The following is a 21636-nucleotide window of genomic DNA, read 5'->3' on the forward strand; positions in this document are numbered from 1 at the left end:
CATCTAGATTAAACTTGAAGCATAGACAAACAATGCCTTTGTCAAATAACCCAGACATCGACAGGTCCCCAAGCTAGTGTGTGTGTGTATGTGTGTGTGTGTGTGTGTATAAAGAGAATGCTACAGTCAACAATTGGGACTTTAGGATCTACGCAGCCGCAACACAGCCATGTAATCTATCCAGAAAAATCCAGAGTTTGCCCTCTAAGCTTGCTATGTTGCAAACTGTGCAATTTGGTCGCTTGTCCTCTGGGAATGCAATTCTTTGGGAGCGAGTTTTGCAAAATATTTGCATTTCAGGAAGATGCAAAGCAGACCCACAGAGGAAAACAGAGCGTCTGTAAGGAATAAGCAGGGGCTTTTTTGGCCAGGAAGAGAGAACATCTATTTATTATTAACATCCCAGGTCAGTCATAAAACTGACAAAAGCAAAAGATAAAAAAACCCCCCTCAAGATTAAACAAAAACACCCCCGAAATCTCAGGTACAGCAATTCCCATACACATAGTGTGCACCGTAAACATGTCCAAGAGCCTGCCAATGTCCTCCAACACCACCACACTGCCCACCACCCAAGGGATGGCTTTCATTCAGGGACAATTCCATCCTAGATTTTACAGGCTTCCTCCACCACAGATATCCCAGTATTCCTTTCTCTCTCCACTGGTGTGGAATTTGGATGACCCCCCACCCACTGCCCACCACCCAAGAGAAGGCTTTCAGACAAGGACAATGACATCCTAGATGTTCTGTTTTTCCTCCACATCCCAGGGTTCCTTTCTCTCTCCATTGGGGTGGAATTTGCCATGAACATGCCCAAGAGCCCTGCCAATGTCCTCCACCAACACCACACTGCCCACCACCCAAGGGAAGGCTTTCATACAGGGAAAATTCCATCCTAGACTTTCTGTGTTTCCTTCATCACAGATATCCCAGTATTCCTTTCTCTCTCCACTGGTGTGAAATTTGCATGATCCCCACCCACCACCCAAGAAAAGGCTTTCAGACGAGGACAATGCCATCCTAGATGTTCTGTTTTTCCTCCACATCCCAGGGTTCCTTTCTCTCTCCATTGGTGTGGAATTTGCCATGAACATGCCCAAAAGCCCTGCCACTGTCCTCCAACAATACCACACTGCCCACCACCCAGGGGATGGCTTTCAATCAGGGACAATTCCATCCTAGATTTTACAGGCTTCCTCCACTGACATCCCAGTATTCTTTTCTCTCTCCACTGGTGTGGAATTTGCATGACCCCACCCAATGCCCACCACCCAAGAGAAGGCTTTCAGACGAGGACAATGCCATTCTAGATGTTCTATTTTTCCTCCACATCCCAGGGTTCCTTTCTCTCTCCATTGGGGTGGAATTTGCCATGAATATGCCCAAGAGCCCTACCAATATCCTCCACCAACACCACACTGCCCACCACCCAAGGGAAGACTTTCATACGGGGAAAATTCCATCCTAGACTTTCTGTGTCTCCTCTACTACAGATATCCCAGTATTCCTTTCTCTCTCCATTGGTGTGGAATTTGCCATGAACATGTCCAAGAGCCCTGCCAATGTCCTCCACCAACACCACGCTGCCCAACACACAAGTGAAGGCTTTCGTACGGGGAAAATTCCATCCTAGACTTTCTGTGTTTCCTCCACCACAGACATCCCAGTATTCCTTTCTCTCTCCACTGATGTGGAATTTCCATGACCAAGCCCACTGCCTCTCCCTTCATCCTTTCCTCCTCTTTTCTATGGCACACAGCAACTGAACATACTAGAGAAGTTTAGGAAGAATTCACCACGATTTATAGGAGTTGTACATCCTGGGATGTATAGTTCACCTGCAATCAATGAGCACTCTGAACTCCACCAATGATGGACCTGGAACTCACTTGGCACACAGAACTCCCATGACCAACAAAACATACTGGAGGTCGTTGGAGGGATTTAGAGGAGTTGTAGTTCACTTACATCCAGAGCGCACTATGAACCCCAAGAACGATGAATCTGGACCAAACTTGTCATGCACACCAGATATGCATACTGTCATAGTCACAGTTATTATTATTACATAATGCTCTCTATCTCTTAAAAAGAGTCCTTCAGCACAATTGTGGGGTGTGTCTTTGCACACCTGTCGCTCCTTGCTGTACTCCGCGCACCTTTGCACCGGTTGACATTGACAATCGGGCGTGACTCATCAACAGAAACTTCCCCGACATTGGAGACCGTCCCTTGCCTTCTTCCATATATAGGGTGATTATGGAATCACACGTGTTTGCTCGGTGTGCGTGTGTGTGTGTGTAGTATTTGCTGCTATAGATACTGGAGTAATAAAAAAAAAAGCATTGACACGCCATGGCTGCAGAATGCGGACTGGGCTGAGTTAATCTTTGGCGTAATCCTTGCGGGAATTTCCGAAGTGGGCGCTAAACTAACACCGGTTGCACAATAATCGGTACAAATATGCGTCTTCCATGGAAGTGATTTGCATGGCTTTAGCTATTTACTTTTAAACAGAAGCTAGAGGGTCATCTGTCAGGGGTGCTTTGCTTGTGCTTTTCCTGCAAGGACTAGATTTGGTCTCTTTTAACTCTATTATTCTCTATAGAGTAGGGCCAGGCTATAGCACAGCAGGTTAATCGCCAGGTGAAGTAAATCTTGCCAATCAAAAAGTTGATAATTCGAACCTGGGTCGGGGTGAGCTCCTGGCCTTTAGCCCAGCTTCTGCCTACCTAGTAGTTCAAAAACAAATGTGAGTAGATAAATAGGTACTGCTTTAATGCAGGGAAATATTTGGTCTCCTTGAGCTCTATTATTCTACATAGAGTAGGACCGGGCTATAGCACAGCAGGTTAGCCACCAGTTGCAGTAAAACATGACAATCAAAAGGTTGACAACTCAAAGCCCGGGTCAAGGTGAGCTCCTGGTCTTTAGCCCAGCTTCTGCCTACCTAGCAGTTCAAAAACAAATGTGAGTAGATAAATAGGTACTGCTTTAAAGCGGGGAAGTATTTGGTCTCCTTGAGCTCTATTATTCTACATAGAGTAGGACCAGGCTATAGCACAGCAGGTTAGCCACCAGTTGCAGTAAAACATGACAATCAAAAGGTTGACGACTCAAAGCCCGGGTCAGGGTGAGCTCCTGGTCTTTAGCCCAGCTTCTACCTAACTAGCAGTTCAAAAACAAATGTGAGTAGATAAATAGGTACTGCTTTAAAGCGGGGAAGTATTTGGTCTCCTTAAATTCTATTATTCTATAGAGGGTAAGGCCAGGCTTTAGCACACCAGGTTAATCGCCAGCTGCAGCAAATCTTGCCAATCAAAAGGTTGACAAATCGAAGCCTGGATGTTATTGCCCCAACCTTATTCTCCATCTTCATCACTATGATACTTCATCTTGTTGATGAGAAAATTTGGTCAGAGGCTGATGGCAAACTCTACCAAGAAATTCCCTTTTTCATTTTCCAGGACTCGGCATCCAATCGGCACAAGATCTGGGCCAATTCTGCAAAAGGCCAGGCATCCCTTCCACTTAAGGAAATAGGATTTAATTGTACAAAGCGAGGGATCGGAACCACAGTGGCAAACCATCAGCAATTTTGCACCCTTGGCACACCCTTCCGGGCCTGTCTCTTCGCCCAGCTTGGCTTCCTTGAAATCCAAAAAAGTCTGGTTTTCATCAAGCGAGATGTCGATATAGGACGTCTGCAGCAGAGATGTTGTCAAACAGTCGGAGGCATCATCTGACCAAGCCCCGGAGACAAATTCTTACGGTAATGACTCAATGATGGACAATTACCAAAATCCAGAACTGGTCAAGCAATTGGTGAACGCTTCCATTGCGCAAACGCAGGTCTCCAACACAATTAAAGAATGGAGGATTGAATTAACTTCAAGGCCCATTTGGCTTCGGCTCAGCCGGAATTTGATTTGAGGGGAAAGCACTCCAAATGCATTACGTCAGAGCCATAAATCACCTTTGAGACACTAATGCATATGGGGGGAAAGGCTGTTTGCAGTTTCCGTCAAGAGCAGATAAAGCAGATCTAAGAGGAAGGTCATCTATGGCAAGTTGACGCTGGCTCTGGGCCACCAACCTTAAGAAAATTGATTCTTCTTGCCTCTAGAACATGGCCATATAGCCCGGAAAAACCTACAACAACCCAATTGATTCTTCGTTCAGAACAGATATTGACTTTTTTATGGACTTCGTGAATAAACAATACAATGTTTGTTCGGGCAGAGCAGAATAAATATTCCCATTTAAGACACAACATACAGGGAGTGAAGCAGATTAGGTTAAATTTTCGTTAAATTGGGATATCTATACACATAATTAAAATGAAAACATATATACGAGGGTTGACTGAAAAGTAATGCCTCCACCTTCGATACTTGGGTTTGGATGGGAATATTTTAATAAATCAAACGCAGAAATAATCCTTAGAATGTGCTCTTGAACTACCACTATTCACTTTTCCACATAATCACTAGACAATTGGATACATTTCTGCCAACAATGAACAAGTTTTCTGAAGCCGTCACGGAAGAAGTCGACACTGTGTTTCTGCAGCCAGCCTCTCAGAGTTCTCTCATCCTGGGTACCCATCATGCACAGATCTTCCAATAGCCAAGCAAAGCAATAATGTGACCCACACATAATCACCAGACAATTGGATACATTTCTGCCGATGATGACCAAATTTTCTGAAGTCGTCACGGAAGAAGTCGACACTCTGTTTCCACAACCAGGGTCAGCATCCTGGGTACACAGATCTTCCGATAGTCAAGCAAAGCAATAATGCGACCCACACATAATCACCAGACAATTGGATACATTTCTGCCAACTATGAACAAGTTTTCTGAAGCCGTCGCAGAAGAAGTCGACACTCTGTTTCCACAACCAGCGTCAGCATCCTGGGTACCCATCGTGCACAGATCTTCCGATCGCTAAGCAAAGCAATAATGTGACCCATGCATAATCACCAGACAATTGGATACATTTCTGCCAACGATGAACAAGTTTTCTGAAACCGTTACGGAAGAAGTCGACACTCTGTTTCCGCAACCAGCGTCAGCATCCTGGGTACCCATTGTGCACAGATCTTCCAATAGCCAAGCAAAGCAATAATGTGACCCACACATAATCATCAGACAATTGGATACATTTCTGCCAATAATGAACAAGTTTTCTGAAGCCGTCACGGAAGAAGTCGATACTCTGTTTCCGCAACCAGCGTCTCACAGTTCTCTCATCCTGGGTACCCAGCGTGCACAGATCTTCTGATAGCCAAGCAAAATGCCAATTATGATTGAAAGTTGGGAGTTGTAGTTTACTCACAACCAGAGAAACTGTGACCTCCATCAATGATGGACCTGCACCAAACTTGGCACACAGAACCCCCATGACTAACTCAACCTACTGGAGGGGTTTGAGGGGACTGATTCGCCATAGTGGGAGTTGTAGTTTACCATGCAGCCAGAGAGCACACTGAGTCCCACCGACGAGGCATCTAGAGCAAACTTGCCCAACATAACAAACTATTAAGTATTGATGGAGTTTCTTCGGGGTTAACTTGGCATGATGGGAGCTGTAGTTCACCCACAACCATATGCATTTGGTACAATTAATAAATTGACTTTTTAAAATAGCATGGGCAACGCTGAGTACTCAAGCTAGTGTGCATGTGTGTGTGTGTGTGTATATGTGTTTGTTTATATGTGTGTGTGTATATATATATGCTGATGACAACGTCATCTGTGCACATTCAGAAGAAGATCTACAAGCCACTCTAAACACCTTCGCAGAAGCATACGAGAAGCTTGGCCTGTCATTGAACATCAAGAAAACCAAAGTGCTGTTCCAGCAGACACCAGCCAACCCCTCTCCAATGCCAACAACACAGCTTAATGGTGTAACATTAGAAAATGTTGACCATTTCCGCTACCTTGGCAGCCACCTCTCCACCAAAGTCAGCATCGACACCAAAATACAACACCGCCTGAGCTCTGCGAATGCATTTTTTCGAATGAAGTAGAGAGTGTTTGAGGACCAGGACATCCGTAGGGATACCAAGGTGCTTGTTTATAAAGCTATCGTCCTCCCAACCCTGCTATACACCTGTGAAACGTGGACTGTCTACAGACATCACATGCAACTCCTGGAACGATTCCATCAGTGCTGCCTCCGGAAAATCCTGCAAATTTTTTGGGAAGACAAGCGGACAAACATCAGCGTGCTGGAAGAAGCAAAGACCACCAGCATTGAAGTGATGGTCCTCCGCCATCAACTCTGCTGGACCGGCCACGTTGTCTGGATGCCCGACCACCATCTCCCAATATTCCGAACTCAAGAACGGAAAAAGGAATGTTGGATGACAGGAAAAGAGATTTAAAAATGGGCTCAAAGCCAACCTTAAAAACTCTGGCATAGACACTGAGAACTGGGAAGCCCTGGCCCTTGAGCGCTCCAGCTGGAGGTCAGCTGTAACCAGCAGTGCTGCAGAATTTGAAGAGGCACAAATGGAGGGTAAAAGAGAGAAACGTTCCAAGAGGAAGGTGCGTCAAGCCAACCCTGACTGGGACCGCCTTCCACCTGGAAACCAATGCCCTCACTGTGGGAATAGATGCGGGTCAAGAATAGGGCTCCACAGCCACCTACGGACCCACCGCCAGGACACCAATCTTGGGAGGACCATCATCCTCGGACTACGAGGGATCGCCTAAGTAAGTAAGTAAGTACACATTGTGTCGAGAACTGGATGTATGTGTGTATATATGCATGTATATGTGTGTATCTCTGTGTGTGTGTGTATATATATAAACACACACACACACACGTGTCGAGACCTGGATATGTGTGTGTGTATGTATATGTATGTGTGTGTGTGAGTGTATATACATGCATACACATACACACACACATCACTTCAAACACTTAGAAACACTTAGAAACAAATGCAGTCATCGCTAATAGTCAACATGGATTTATCAAAAACAAGTCATGCCAGACTAATCTGATCTCTTTCTTCGATAGAGCTACAAGCTGGGTAGATGCGGGGAATGCCGTGGATGTAGCGTACCTGGATTTCAGTAAGGCCTTCGACAAGGTCCCCCATGACCTTCTGGCAAGGAAACTAGTCCAATGTGGGCTAGGCAAAACTACGGTGAGGTGGATCTGTAATTGGTTAAGTGGACGAACACAGAGAGTGCTCACTAATGCTTCCTCTTCATCTTGGAAAGAAGTGACGAGCGGAGTGCCGCAGGGTTCCGTCCTGGGCCCGGTCCTGTTCAACATCTTTATTAATGACTTAGATGAAGGGCTAGAAGGCATGATCATCAAGTTTGCAGACGACACCAAATTGGGAGGGATAGCCAATAGTCCAGAGGACAGGAGCAGAATTCAAAACGATCTTGACAGATTAGAGAGATGGGCCAAAACTAACAAAATGAAGTTCAACAGTGACAAATGCAAGATACTCCACTTTGGCAGAAAAAATGAGATGCAAAGATACAGAATGGGGGACGCCTGGCTCGAGAGCAGTACGTGTGAAAAAGATCTTGGAGTCCTCGTGGACAACAAGTTAAACATGAGCCAACAATGTGATGTGGCGGCAAAAAAAGCCAATGGGATTTTGGCCTGCATCAATAGGAGCATAGTGTCTAGATCTAAGGAAGTAATGCTACCCCTCTATTCTGCTTTGGTTAGACCACATCTGGAATATTGTGTCCAATTCTGGGCACCACAATTCAAGAGAGATATTGACAAGCTGGAAAGTGTCCAGAGGAGGGCGACTAAAATGATCAAGGGTCTGGAGAACAAGCCCTATGAGGAGCGGCTTAGGGAACTGGGCATGTTTAGCCTGCAGAAGAGAAGGCTGAGAGGAGATATGATAGCCATGTATAAATATGTGAGAGGAAGCCACAGGGAGGAGGGAGCAAGCTTGTTTTCTGCTTCCTTGGAGACTAGGACACGGAACAATGGCTTCAAACTACAAGAAAGGAGATTCCATCTGAACATTAGGAAGAACTTCCTGACTGTGAGAGCCGTTCAGCAGTGGAACTCTCTGCCCCGGAGTGTGGTGGAGGCTCCTTCTTTGGAAGCTTTTAAACAGAGGCTGGATGGCCATCTGTCAGGGGTGATTTGAATGCAATATTCCTGCTTCTTGGCAGGGGGTTGGACTGGATGGCCCATGAGGTCTCTTCCAACTCTTTGATTCTATGATTCTATGATTCTATGATTCTATGACTTGAGCATCTCTTACCTATAATACTCCACCTATGTTTTCAGGTGTTAACAGACTTTGTTTCATGCACAAAATTATTCGTAACCTTGTGTATAAAATTGCATTTAGGCTCTGATGAAACATAAACATAGGTTGTGCCGAGACCTGGATTTTTTAGGGAAAGGCTGCCAAAAATTTGCACTTTTGTTTTTTGCAAAACAGTTGTTTTGAGTCTCAGACAGATTTATAGGTGCAGCAGCACAACTGCCTAAAATAAGTCGCAATTTTGCAAAACTAGAACGGTCACTTTGCTGCAAAACAAAACGACAAAGCACGAAAATAAGCCTTTTTTTGGAGGGAGAAAAATCCCTGCCTAGGAAATTTCTGGACAAACAGAGGCAAAGTTAGAATGCAAAATCACAATCGAAACCTGAGTCATAAAGAAGCGATTTTCAACAACGTTTGTAATCTTTCCAGAGCAGATTAAAACACTGGGAAACTTTCCACACTCGGCGTTTTTTTGAAAACAGATCCTTGAAAAACACAAAAGGTGTGGTGGGCAGGCCAAGGCTTCCAAGACACTGAATCATTCAAAGGGGAAACATACAGATAATACCAAACATGTTCCTCGCTGTTTTGGAGGGCCCAGGGGGGGAAATCCGCCCCATTCCAGACCTGAGGGAAGCTTTGATCGGAATTATGGGTTTCCTTTGCCAAGGTCAATTCTGTGACCTTGCCCCAAGTCCAACTCTTACGTTTTCAATTGCAAGCTCCTTCGAATCTCTGGATACAATTTTCAAAAATACTTGTGTGAATGTTGCCATTGGCCGCTTTGATGAGCATTGAATGACCTTGCAGCTTCGAAGCCTGGCTGGTTGCTGCTTGGGGGATCCTTTGTTGGGAGGTGTTAGCTGGCCCTGATTTATTCTTGTCTCGAATTCCCCAGTTTTCTGATTGCTGCCTGGGAGGATCCTTTGCTGGGAGGTGTTAGCTGGCCCTGATTGATTCTTGTCTGGAATTCCCCAGTTTTCCGATTGCTGCCTGGGGGGATCCTTTGTTGGAAGGTGTTAGCTGGCCCTGATTGATTCTTGTCTGGAATTCCCCAGTTTTCTGGTTGCTGCCTGGGGGGATCCTTTGTTGGGAGGTGTTAGCTGGCCCTGATTGATTCTTGTCTGGAATTCCCCAGTTTTCTGGTTGCTGCCTGGGGGGATCCTTTGCTGGGAGGTGTTAGCTGGCCCTGATTGACTCTTGTCTGGAATTCCCCAGTTTTCCGATTGCTGCCTGGGGGGATCCTTTGTTGGAAGGTGTTAGCTGGCCCTGATTGACTCTTGTCTGGAATTCCCCAGTTTTCTGGTTGCTGCCTGGGGGGATCCTTTGTTGGGAGGTGTTAGCTGGCCCTGATTGATTCTTGTCTGGAATTCCCCAGTTTTCTGGTTGCTGCCTGGGGGGATCCTTTGTTGGGAGGTGTTAGCTGGCCCTGATTGATTCTTGTCTGGAATTCCCCAGTTTTCTGGTTGCTGCCTGGGGGGATCCTTTGCTGGGAGGTGTTAGCTGGCCCTGATTGACTCTTGTCTGGAATTCCCCAGTTTTCCGATTGCTGCCTGGGGGGATCCTTTGTTGGAAGGTGTTAGCTGGCCCTGATTGACTCTTGTCTGGAATTCCCCAGTTTTCTGGTTGCTGCCTGGGGGGATCCTTTGTTGGGAGGTGTTAGCTGGCCCTGATTGATTCTTGTCTGGAATTCCCCAGTTTTCTGGTTGCTGCCTGGGGGGATCCTTTGTTGGGAGGTGTTAGCTGGCCCTGATTGATTCTTGTCTGGAATTCCCCAGTTTTCTGGTTGCTGCCTGGGGGGATCCTTTGCTGGGAGGTGTTAGCTGGCCCTGATTGATTCTTGTCTGGAATTCCCCAGTTTTCTGGTTGCTGCCTGGGGGGATCCTTTGCTGGGAGGTGTTAGCTGGCCCTGATTGATTCTTGTCTGGAATTCCCCAGTTTTCTGATTGCTGCCTGGGGGGATCCTTTGTTGGGAGGTGTTAGCTGGCCCTGATTGATTATTGTCTGGAATTCCCCAGTTTTCTGATTGCTGCCTGGGGGGATCCTTTGCTGGGAGGTGTTAGCTGGCCCAGATTGATTCTTGTCTGGAATTCCCTGGTTTTCTGAGTGTCGCTCTTTATTTACTATCCTGATTTCAGAGTTCGGCGATAGCGGAGCACCAGATAGACCGACCTGGACACAGCGTATTATTGGAGAACACAGAAATGCTGGACCACTCTCACAACCACCATGTCAAGACTATACAGAGCTTGTGTTGGAGTGCAGGCCAAGGTCTTGAGGCACTGCACCCAGTGTGCTGATCACCACTGGCACCACCTTGAGTGGCTTGTGCCAGAGTCTTTGCAGTTCGATAGTTAAATCCTCGTATCATTATTTTTTGCAGCTGAGAAATGGCAATTTTGTCACCGCCAATTATTTTTAAGTGTGGGCCAAGGTCTTTAGGCACTGCACCCGGTGTGCCGATCACCACTGGCACCACCTTGACTGGCTTGTGCCAGAGTCTTTGCAGTTCGATAGTTAAATGCTCTTATCATTATTTTTTGCAGCTGAGAAATGGTAATTTTGTCACCGCCAATTATTTTTAAGTGTGGGCCAAGGTCTTGAGGCACTGCACCCAGTGTGCCGATCACCACTGGCACCACCTTGACTGGCTTGTGCCAGAGTCTTTACAGTTCGATAGTTAAATCCTCAAATCATTATTTTTTTGCAGCTGAGAAATGGTAATTTTGTCACCGCCAATTGTTTTTAAGTGTGGGCCAAGGTCTTGAGGCACTGCACCCAGTGTGCCGATCACCACCGGGACCCCCTTGACTGGCTTGTGCCAGAGTCTTTGCATATTATTATTATTGTTATTTAAACACAACAAGATGAGTCCACAGCAGACACTCTGCTGGCTGTTGTATTGGATCACACATCGGACACTTCCAAAGTGTCTCGGACTGTGTGATGTATTGGCAAATAATTCATGCAGATCCAAGCAGGGTGGCCTTTTGCAGCTGACAAGTGGTAATTTTGTCAGCACCAATTGTTTTTAAGTGCAGGCCAAGGTCCTGAGGCGCTGCACCCAGTGTGCTGATCACCACTGACTGGCTTGTTCCAGAGTATATTATATAATATATTATTATTGTTATTATTATTATTATTATTATTATTATTATTATTATTATATCCCCCTTTGTTGCTTGACCATCCGCTCACCTTAATTGTTATTGTTATTATTGTTGTTGTTGTTGTTATGTTTATTTATGCTTATTTATATTCTTTCCTTTTTCTCACCACAAAGGAGACTCGAATGACACTTTAGCCCACCTTTCTTACATCAACAAAAATGGAAAATAATCTATATAAATAAAAATGTAATGTTCGTTTGTGGGATTAGCGTAACTCAAAAACCGCTGGACGAATTGACACCAAATTTGGACACAAGACACCTCTCAGGCCAACAAGTGACCATCACTCATAAAAACACTGAAAAATACAGCAGAAGAGACTTAAAAGACAAAAAGACAAAAAATACATCACAATGCATGCGCACAACCACATATATACACAAACACACATATACATAATATATACACACACACATATGCACACACAAAACACATATACACAGACTGGGCCACAGCAATGGATGGCAGGTGACTGCTAGTGCGTAATACGAACCCTGTATCCACAGGGAACACGTTCCCGGGCCTTGTGGCTACATGGAATAATAACCACCATGTCAGACTACACAAAGAAACCACTGAAATACACAAGCATTTCGACAGAAAGGAGGAAACCATGAAAATGAACAAAATCTGGCTACCAGTATTTTAAAAAACTCCAAAATCAGGACAGTAAATAAAGAGCCACACTCAAAAATATCCAGACGAGAAACAATCAAGATCAACTAATCACCTCCCAACAAACGATTCCCCCAGGCTGCAACCAGCCAGACCTTGAAAATGCAAGCCATTATATGCTAATCAAGGTAGCCAACATTCAACACACTGCAGAACGGCTGCTTTCAGATGTAAATCCTGCACAGAAAGAACTGCAACCAAGGAATTCCCCCAAGCAGGAAGCAGGCAAGCTTTGAAGCTGGAAGGGCATTCAATGCTAATCAAGGAGGTCAATTGCAACATTCACACCTACTTGCCCCAGGGAGACTCTCCCAGGGCCCAAATTCCTTGCAAAGGCAACAAGGCTGGGAAAGAAGCAAATGCCCGATAGGGGTATTACTTGAAAGGAGTGAAGGAAGGAGAGAAGGGAGGGAGGGAGGGAAGCATGATGGAAGAAATACAGGAAGGAAGGAAGGAAGGAAGGAAGGAAGGAAGGAAGGAAGGAAGGAGAGAGGGAAGGGAGCAGTGAAGGAAGAAAGGAAGAAGTGAAGGAGGGAGAGAAGGAAGGAAGAAGGAAGAAAGGAAGGAGTAAAGAAAGGAAAGAGAGAACGAAGGGAGGGAGGAAAGAATGATGGAAGAAAGATGGGAAGGAAGGAAGGAAGGAAGGAGAGAGAAGGGAGGATGGAAGGAAAGATGGAAGGAGTGAAGGAGGGAGAGAAGGAAGAAAGGAGTGAAGAAAGGAAGGAGAAAATGGAGGGAGGGAGGGAGGAAAGAATGATGGAAGGAAGACAGGAAGGAAGGAAGGAGAGAGAGAATGGAGGAAGGAAGGAAAGGTGGAAGGAATGAAGGGGAGAGAGAAGGAAGGAGAGAAGGGAGGGAGGAAAGAATGATGGAAGAAAGGGAGGGAAGGAAGGAAAGATGGAAGGAGTGAAGGAAGGAGAGAAGGAAAGATGGAAGGAGAAAGGAAGGAGAGAAGGAAGACGGGATGAAGAAAGGAAAGAAGGAAGGGAGCAAAGGGAGGGAGGGAAGGGGGAAAGAATGAAAGAATGGTGGAAGAAGGAAGGGAAGGAAGGAAGGGGTGAAGGAAGAAAGGAGTGAAGGATGGAAAGAGGGGAGGAAGGAAGGAGAGGAGGGAGGAAAGAAAGAAGGAATGAAGAAAGAAAGAAAGGAAGGAAGGAAGGAAGGAGGGAAAAGGGGAAGGAAGGAAAGAATGTTGGAAGAAAGGAAAGGAGAGAAGGAAGAGAGGAATGAAAGAATAATTGAAGAAAGAAAGGAAGGCAGGAAAAGAGGGAAAGAAGGAAGAGGTATTACTTGAAACGACGCAGATGTATCTGGTATATGGTAGAATGAACTTCTCCTGAGATGAGAGAATTTGTAAACAATTGTCTGTTTCACGGATGGGTCCATAGACCGTAATAAGTGGTGTTGTTGTTGTTTTTGCTAAAAGGAATGCCAACCGGTCGGAGGAAGAGAAGGAGAAGGAAAGGAGCTCAATGGGAATAATCAGACTTTCCGTGAAGGTCCTTCTTTGTCAGACTGAGCGGGATTCTAGTCTTAGGCCTCAACCTAGTTGGACATCACAGGAGGAAGAATCAACCCAACGTGTGCGAAATCCTGGCCGCGTGATGAGAGCCGTTGTGTTTTACAGGATGTTTTTATTGCACAGATACTGGAATAAAATAAAACCAAGTGGCACGTGGGGTTCAAAGGCCTCCTTAAAAGTCAGCTTGCTCGAAGAAAGAATGGCAGCTGCTCCTGCCGGTCTCGCATGTGATAAATCATCCTTCCCTCCCTTTACTTTCCCAAAACCATCTGAATTCTCCCTCCTGACCATATTCTTAGAATTCCCGAAACAAAGCTTCAACTTGGGTAGCTTTGCAAGCCTTTGTGGGTGGGCGGCTGCCATTTCTGTGACTCTAAACAACCATAATAGGAGTTTTCTTGGCAATAGGTTGCTGTGCGTTTTCCGGGCTGTAGGGCCATGTTCGAGAAGCATTCTCTCCTGACGTTTCACCCACATCTGTGGCAGGCATCCTCAGAGGTTAGGAGGTGTACGTGTGAAAAAGACCTTGTGGACAACAAGTTAAACATGAGCTAACAATGTGATGCAGCAGCAAAAAAAGTCAATGGGATTTGGGCCTCTATAGTGTCTAGAGCCCGGGAAGTCATGCTCCCCATGCTCTATTCTGCCTTGGTTAGACCACACCTGGAATCACACTGTGTCCAATTCTGGGCACCACAATTGAAGGGAGATGTTGACTCTAAACTGGAATGTGTCCTTAGGAGGGAAGTCTGATCTGGCCACGGTAGTCCACGCTCTGGTTACATCCCGAATAGATTACTGCAACGCACTTTACATGGGGCTGCCTTTGAAGACTGTTCGGAAACTTCAGCTACTCCAATGGGCGGTAGCCAGATTACTAACAGGGAGCATACCACCCCCCTGCTATGCCAGCTCCACTGGCTGCTGGTCCGTCTCCAAGCCCAATTCAAAGTGCTGGTTTTGACCTATAAAGCTCTATACGGTTCTGGTCCAGCTGACTTGGCCAAACGCATACACCCCTAGGTCCTACCTCGTAATCTAAGATCATCCAGGGAGGCCCTTCTCTCGCTCCCGTCAACAGCACAAATGCGTCTGGCGGGGATGAGAGACAGGGCCTTCTCAGCTGTAGCCCCCTGCCTATGGAACACACTCCCAAATGAGGTAAGATCCGCTCCCTCCCTCCTGGCTTTTAGAAAATAATTAAAATCATGGTTCTGGAACCAGGCCTTCGGGCAGGGAAGACTTCTTCAGGTTGACCACGAGGCCCAGGGACTGGAGGAAAGGCAAAACCGTAGAAACGTGTGTTTGGAGCTGGAAACGAGATCTGGAAACTATCAGCCAATTGTCAATATAGGGGTAAACTGTTATCCCCCTAGTGCGAAGGTACGCCGCTATCACGGCCATATAATTAGTAAAGACTCGTGGGGCAGTCAACAGGCCAAATGGGAGAACATTAAAACAATAAGCCTGCTGGCCAACCATGAACGAGAGGAACCTTTGGTGATGAGGGGCAATAGAGATGTGAACGTAGGCATCCTTGAGATCAACCGTGGCAAACCAGACTCCCTCAGACAACAGGGACGTTATGAAAGCGAAAGAAACCATATGAAATCTCTTGGGGAGGATGCCCGAAGGTCAAGGATTTTAGAGGGACATTGAGTGGAACGGCGATTCGACCGACGAGAGCTAGGCATGTTTAGCCTGAAGAAGAGAATGATGAGGGCCATGGATAAATATGTGAGGGGAAGTCATAGGGAGGAGGGAGCAGGCTTGTTTTCTGTGGCCCTGGAGTCTAGGACGCAATGGAGCAATGGCTTCAAACTACAAGAAAGGAGATTCCATCTGAACATTAGGAAGAACTTCCTGACTGTTTGAGAGAGCTGTTTAGCAATGGAACTCTCTGCCCCAGAGTGTGGTAGAGGCTCCTTTTAAACAGAGGCTGGATGGCCATCTGCCAGGGGTGATTTGAATGCAATATTCCTGCTTCTTGGCAGAATGGGGTTGGACTGGATGGCCCATGAGGTCTCTTCCAACTCTATGATTCCATGAATGTGATCCAGCGGCAAAAAAAAAGCCAACGGGATTTTGGCCTCTATAGTGCCTAGATCCCGAGAAGTCATGCTCCCCATGCTCTATTCTGCTTCGAAAATCTCAAATGCCAATGGGCCTCCATTCCAAGTTTGCCCAACCGCCTCCCTATGGCAACACCGCCCAGCCCTTGGCATATTTATTCAAAAGGAAACTCTTGAGTAACTCCGTTCTCCGGGCCGCGGATTTATTGGAGCAACCAAATGAAATATTAATTTCCATAAATCCCAGATCGCTCCCTGAAACTCCCAAGCTTGCAAATTCCGACTCGGAGCGACTTCCCTTTGTATACATGACGGTGTTTTGCTCCAATCTAGGACAGCACAGCAAAATTCCTCCTGAATATTCATATTGACATGTGCTTTCAGGACGTCCGTTTCCTAAGATCCGGACGACCCATTCGTTCCGGATCCGGATCACATTTTATGCTAATAGTGACTCCGTAAAAATATCTATCTATTGACACATTTCCAGGACACATTTCCATAGCATCAAATTTGAAATATTTTTTTGCAAATGAGTCGAACCAATAAATTATTTCAAATGTTTTGTGCACCAACCTTGCATTAAAAATAATGCACACAACTCCAGGAGAGTGAATGGAAACAACAAAGAAACCCGTTGCACACAACTTCAGAAGCAAATCCTGCTAAATTCAGGTTACTTCTAAATAAATAAACTGCTAAGCGAGGGTTATTCTTAATGAAAACAGCCAGATCATGGGAATCGGAGGGCTCTGCACATGCTCAGGGGCCGCCTCTGTTTACGGCGTGAGTCAACATGCCTCCCAACTCACGTGTAAATCCAGCACGACGGCATGTTTGCGGAGTGAGTTCAGCCCTGACTGCCCCCACATTCGTGCAAACCAGATTCAATCTGGATTCAACCCGGGTCGAAATCCGGAACCTAATGTTCCCGGGATTACCCACTGAACTAAACTGGATTTACTTTGCGGCCGATCGGGAAAGACTTGCGCCGTCAGAGAGGACACACAGAGAGAAAACAGACATTTGGCCGCTTTCCGTGCTGCATTACGGGCAAATTGACTTTGGGATTTGGCCTTCTGGTTCTTTAACAGCTTTTTTGGCAATTGTTGCTCTTGTGGGCTCTGGCCAATGAATGCCTCCTAATTATGTGTGTGTAATATATATTATATGTGTGTTACTATTTGTGTGTATATATAATAATAATAATAATAATAATAATAATATTTATATGTCTGTATAAATACTTCATTTGTGTATTTGTATGTGTATAAATACTGCAAAAAATACACATATGTGTGTATACTGTACAAATATGTATGTATGTGTGTACACTGTATACTGTATGTATGTGTATAAATACTGTATATATGTGCATGTGTGTATTTATATATACCGTATACACACATATATACATGTATACTAAAATATGTGTATTTATATGTCTATATATCTGTAGATATGTGTGCATTAATACCTATGTGTGCATTTGAAATGCACTTTAGTACCTATTATGTGTATTAAATTATTTGTGTGTGAAATAAAAATGTAATGTTCGTTTGTGGGATTAACATAACTCAAAAACCACTGGATAAATTGACACAAAATTTGGACACTATACCCCTAACAGACCAACGAGTATCCATCACCCCTAAACACACACATACACACACACACAAACCCTAGCGGAACAGACTTAAAAACCAAAAAAATAAATCATATATACATATACTCATACACTCATATACATATACACACATTCATACACACACATATATATATGCACAAACACACAAATATACACATACTCACATATATACATATACACATGCACACACAAATATACATATATACACACATATATACATATACACACAAATATGCATATAGACAAGCACACACATATAAACAATATGTATGTACACACAAATACACAAATATATACACACATATATATATATATACAAGTACACACATATAAACAATATGTATATACACACAAATACACAAATATATACACACACATATATATGCATATATATATATATATATATATATATATATATATGCAAACACATATATATATATTTGCAAACACATATATATATATACACAAACACATATATACACACATAAAACACATATACATAGGCTGGGCCACAGCAATGCGTGGCAGGGGACGGCTAGTATATATATATATGTGTGTGTATATATTATAATGTTATTATAATATAATTATTATAATATAATACGTATATTATATATATGTGTGTGTGTGTATAATCATAAATGTGTGTGTATTAATACATGCCTACCAACATGTGTGCTCATTAGTATTATATGTGTGTACAGAAATATATACATATGGCTGGCTTGTGTATATAGATATATATGGATGTATATACATGCACATACACATATAGAAATGTGTATACACATATGCAGTGCATCTCAAATACTATATACATCCCTAACAACGAATAAGTCTGAAATTATTTGATTACTCCGATGTTTAAATAGATGGATAGATAAGAGTATCTCTCTCTCATACACACATACATAGACACACACCTTTTACCAGGATGAAAGTTGCTGTAGAGGAGAGCGGCAAAAGGTAAAGATAAGTGTGAGCATATATGCAAAAGGATAAAGACTTCAGATAGACTTGTGCTTCCGACTCTGCAAATCACCCAAAGACCTTTCCCATAAAACAGTATTTAAGGTGGAACTTGGAACGCCGACGAAAGCATTATAACATCCAGGAAAACTCAAACATTTATATATATACACATAAATACAAACACACACACACATTTATATAGACACAAACTTATATACTTCTATAATATTATAATATATTATATATATGTAGCATTTTAATTATTCTAATGATTGTTATATAGGATTTTAATGTATTGCATTATTATTAGTATTACACTGTATTTCATTATAATATTATTATTGCATGTAAATGTAATATAGTATATTATTAGCATATATTATTGCATAATATATTTGCATTATATTGCAATATTACTACTATACATTGCTATATTGAATTATTATTAGTATTAGAGTATGTTGCATTATAATATTATTACTATTACATGTATATTATATTAGCATGTATTATTATATAATATATTTGATATATTTGTATTATATTGCAATATTACTACTATACATTGCTATATTGAATTATTATTAGTATTAGAGTATTTTGCATTATAATATTATTACTATTACATGTATATTATATTAGCATGTATTATTATATAATATATTTGATATATTTGTATTATATTGCAATATTACTACTATACATTGGTATATTGCATTATTATTAGTATTACATTGTTTTACATTATATTATTAGTATTACATGTATATGTAATATACATTATTAGCATATATTATATAACATATTTAATATATCAGTATTATTATATTGCAATATTATTACTATATATTTCTATATTGTATTATTATTCGATTGTTATTAGATTATTATTAATATTACATGTATATGCAATATATTATATTATTGGCACATATTATATTACATATTTAATACATTAGTATTATACTGTGATATTATTACTATACATTACTATAGTGCATTAATATTAGTATTATATTGTATTGCATTATATTATTATTACAATTATTATATGTATATGTAATATATTATATTATTTGCATATATTACTATTATAGTATATATTTAATATATTAGTATTATTTTATTGCAATATTACTATATTTCTATATTGTATTATTAGTATTATATCGTATTACATTATAATATTAATAATATTACATGTATATGTAACATATTATTACCATATACTTAACATATTAGTATTGTATTGAAATATTATTACTATATATTTCTATACTGTATTATGATTAGTATTAGATTGTATGAAATTATCATATTATTAATATTACATGTATATGTAATATATTATTACCATATATTACCATATACTTAACATATTAGTATATTGAAATATTACTATATATTTCTATATTGTATTATTAGTAGTATTATATTGTATTACATTATAGTATTATTAATATTATTTATTTATTTATTTATTATTTGCATTTGTTAACCGCCACTCTCAGCCCGGAGGCGACTCGTGGCGGTGTACAGAACATAGAACATAAAGACAACAGTTACAATAAATTTAGGGCAACATACATCTTACTGACACACAGCTAAACTAAAACTAAAAATCCGCTTCTTCTTGTTTGGGTCATAATCAGTCTCGTAGTCATATTCCATTCCGGTGGTCATTCCAAAGCATAGCACTTAATTGAAGGCCTTTTCGAAGAGCCAGGTTTTCAGGCCCTTGCGGAAGGCCATGAGGGAAGGCGCCTGTCTAATTTCAACAGGGAGGGAGTTCCATAGCCGGGGGGCCACCACCGAGAAGGTGGTATATGCAATATATTATTACTATATATTATTATATACAATATATGAGTATTATATTGAAATATTATTACTATATATTTCTATATTGTATTATTATTACATGTATATGTAATATATTATTACTATATATTATCATATACTTAACATAATAGTATTATATTGAAATATTAGTATACATTTCTATATTTTATTATTATTAGTATTATTATTATATTGTATTACATTATATTATTATTATTACATGTATATATAATGTATTATTACCATATATTATCATATACTTAACACATTAGTATTATATTGAAATATTACTATATATTTCTGTATTGTATTAATATATTGCATTAAATTATAATATTATATGCATTCTCCTATTTTTATCAGTTTCATACTAATTTCTGCAATGCTTTTGATACAAAATAAATAAATTACATGTCTATATAATATATTATATTATTAACATAGCACAATATTAGTATAATATGTTATGATAGAGATACACAAAAAATACACTTTTTCACAGCTAATTGAGTCTAAAATGACTTTGAAAAGCACATTATCCTAAAATAATAGTAATAATAGTAATAATATATTATATTATTAACATAGCACAATATTAGTATTACATATTATTATGACATAGATACACAAAAATTATACTTTTTCACAGTTAATTGCGTCTAAAATGACTTTGAAAAGCACATTTTCCTAAAATAATAGTAATAATAGTACTGAGAGGCCTGCTGAGGGAGGCTTCTCCCTTCTCTGAGGTGTTTGTTTGTTTACCTGCCCTGAGGCAACAATAAACAGAAATAATAAACACAGGAAACAAGAGGCCACGCTCTGAATGTGTGTAAATCAAGGCCTAGGCTCTTACTGGGCCGTCCCCCTCAGGCTGGAGGTCCACCAGCGTGCACAGACTCCTCTCCCCATTCATGGCCGGAAGTGCTGCCGGCGCCGCTCCGCTCCGACTGAAGGGCGAGACACCGGCGCCGCCGCTTTATATACCGGCCACGCCCCCTCCCCGCTCGGGCCACGCCTACCGCCCCCCTTTCGCCACGCCCACCTCGCTCTCGCTCTTTTGCACCGTCATCGCTGAGAATGCCTTAGCCACGCCCCCATACGCAAATTGGCTACTTTCAGGACACGCCCCCTCCAGCCTCCTAAGTCTCTTGTCTTATTCACTGCGCATGCGCTAATTGTGGATTGATTGATATCATCGCCGAGCTGATGATATCATTAGCCACGCCCCCATACGCAAATTGCCTCCTTTCAGAACACGCCCCCTCCAGACTCCTCTCTTGTCTTATTCACTGCGCATGCGCTAATTGTGGCTGAGAGCTCATTCGTCTTTAAGGATAGATTGATGTCATCGCTGAGAATGCCTTAGCCACGCCCCCATACGCAAATTGCCTCCTTTCAGGACACGCCCCCTCCAGACTCCTAACTTTCTTGTCTTGTTCACTGCGCATGCGCCAAT

The 21636-nt window shown here is 42.1% G+C and overlaps 1 protein-coding gene across 2 annotated transcripts in view; it reads right to left on the reverse strand.

Annotated features, from left to right (window-relative positions):
• The window catches only part of TUFT1 (tuftelin 1), a 45219-nt gene extending 24077 nt beyond the window's left edge, over positions 1-21142 (reverse strand). For both annotated transcript variants that reach the window (XM_060758088.2, XM_060758087.2), the window contains exon 1: positions 21034-21142. In XM_060758088.2, coding sequence (XP_060614071.2) covers positions 21034-21093 — 60 coding nt within the window. In that variant the 5' untranslated portion in view covers positions 21094-21142. The remainder of the gene's footprint in view (positions 1-21033) is intronic.
• Positions 21143-21636: the final 494 nt, after the last annotated feature.

Source organism: Anolis sagrei, chromosome 12, assembly GCF_037176765.1.
Source record: "Anolis sagrei isolate rAnoSag1 chromosome 12, rAnoSag1.mat, whole genome shotgun sequence".
Taxonomy (NCBI): domain Eukaryota; kingdom Metazoa; phylum Chordata; class Lepidosauria; order Squamata; family Dactyloidae; genus Anolis; species Anolis sagrei.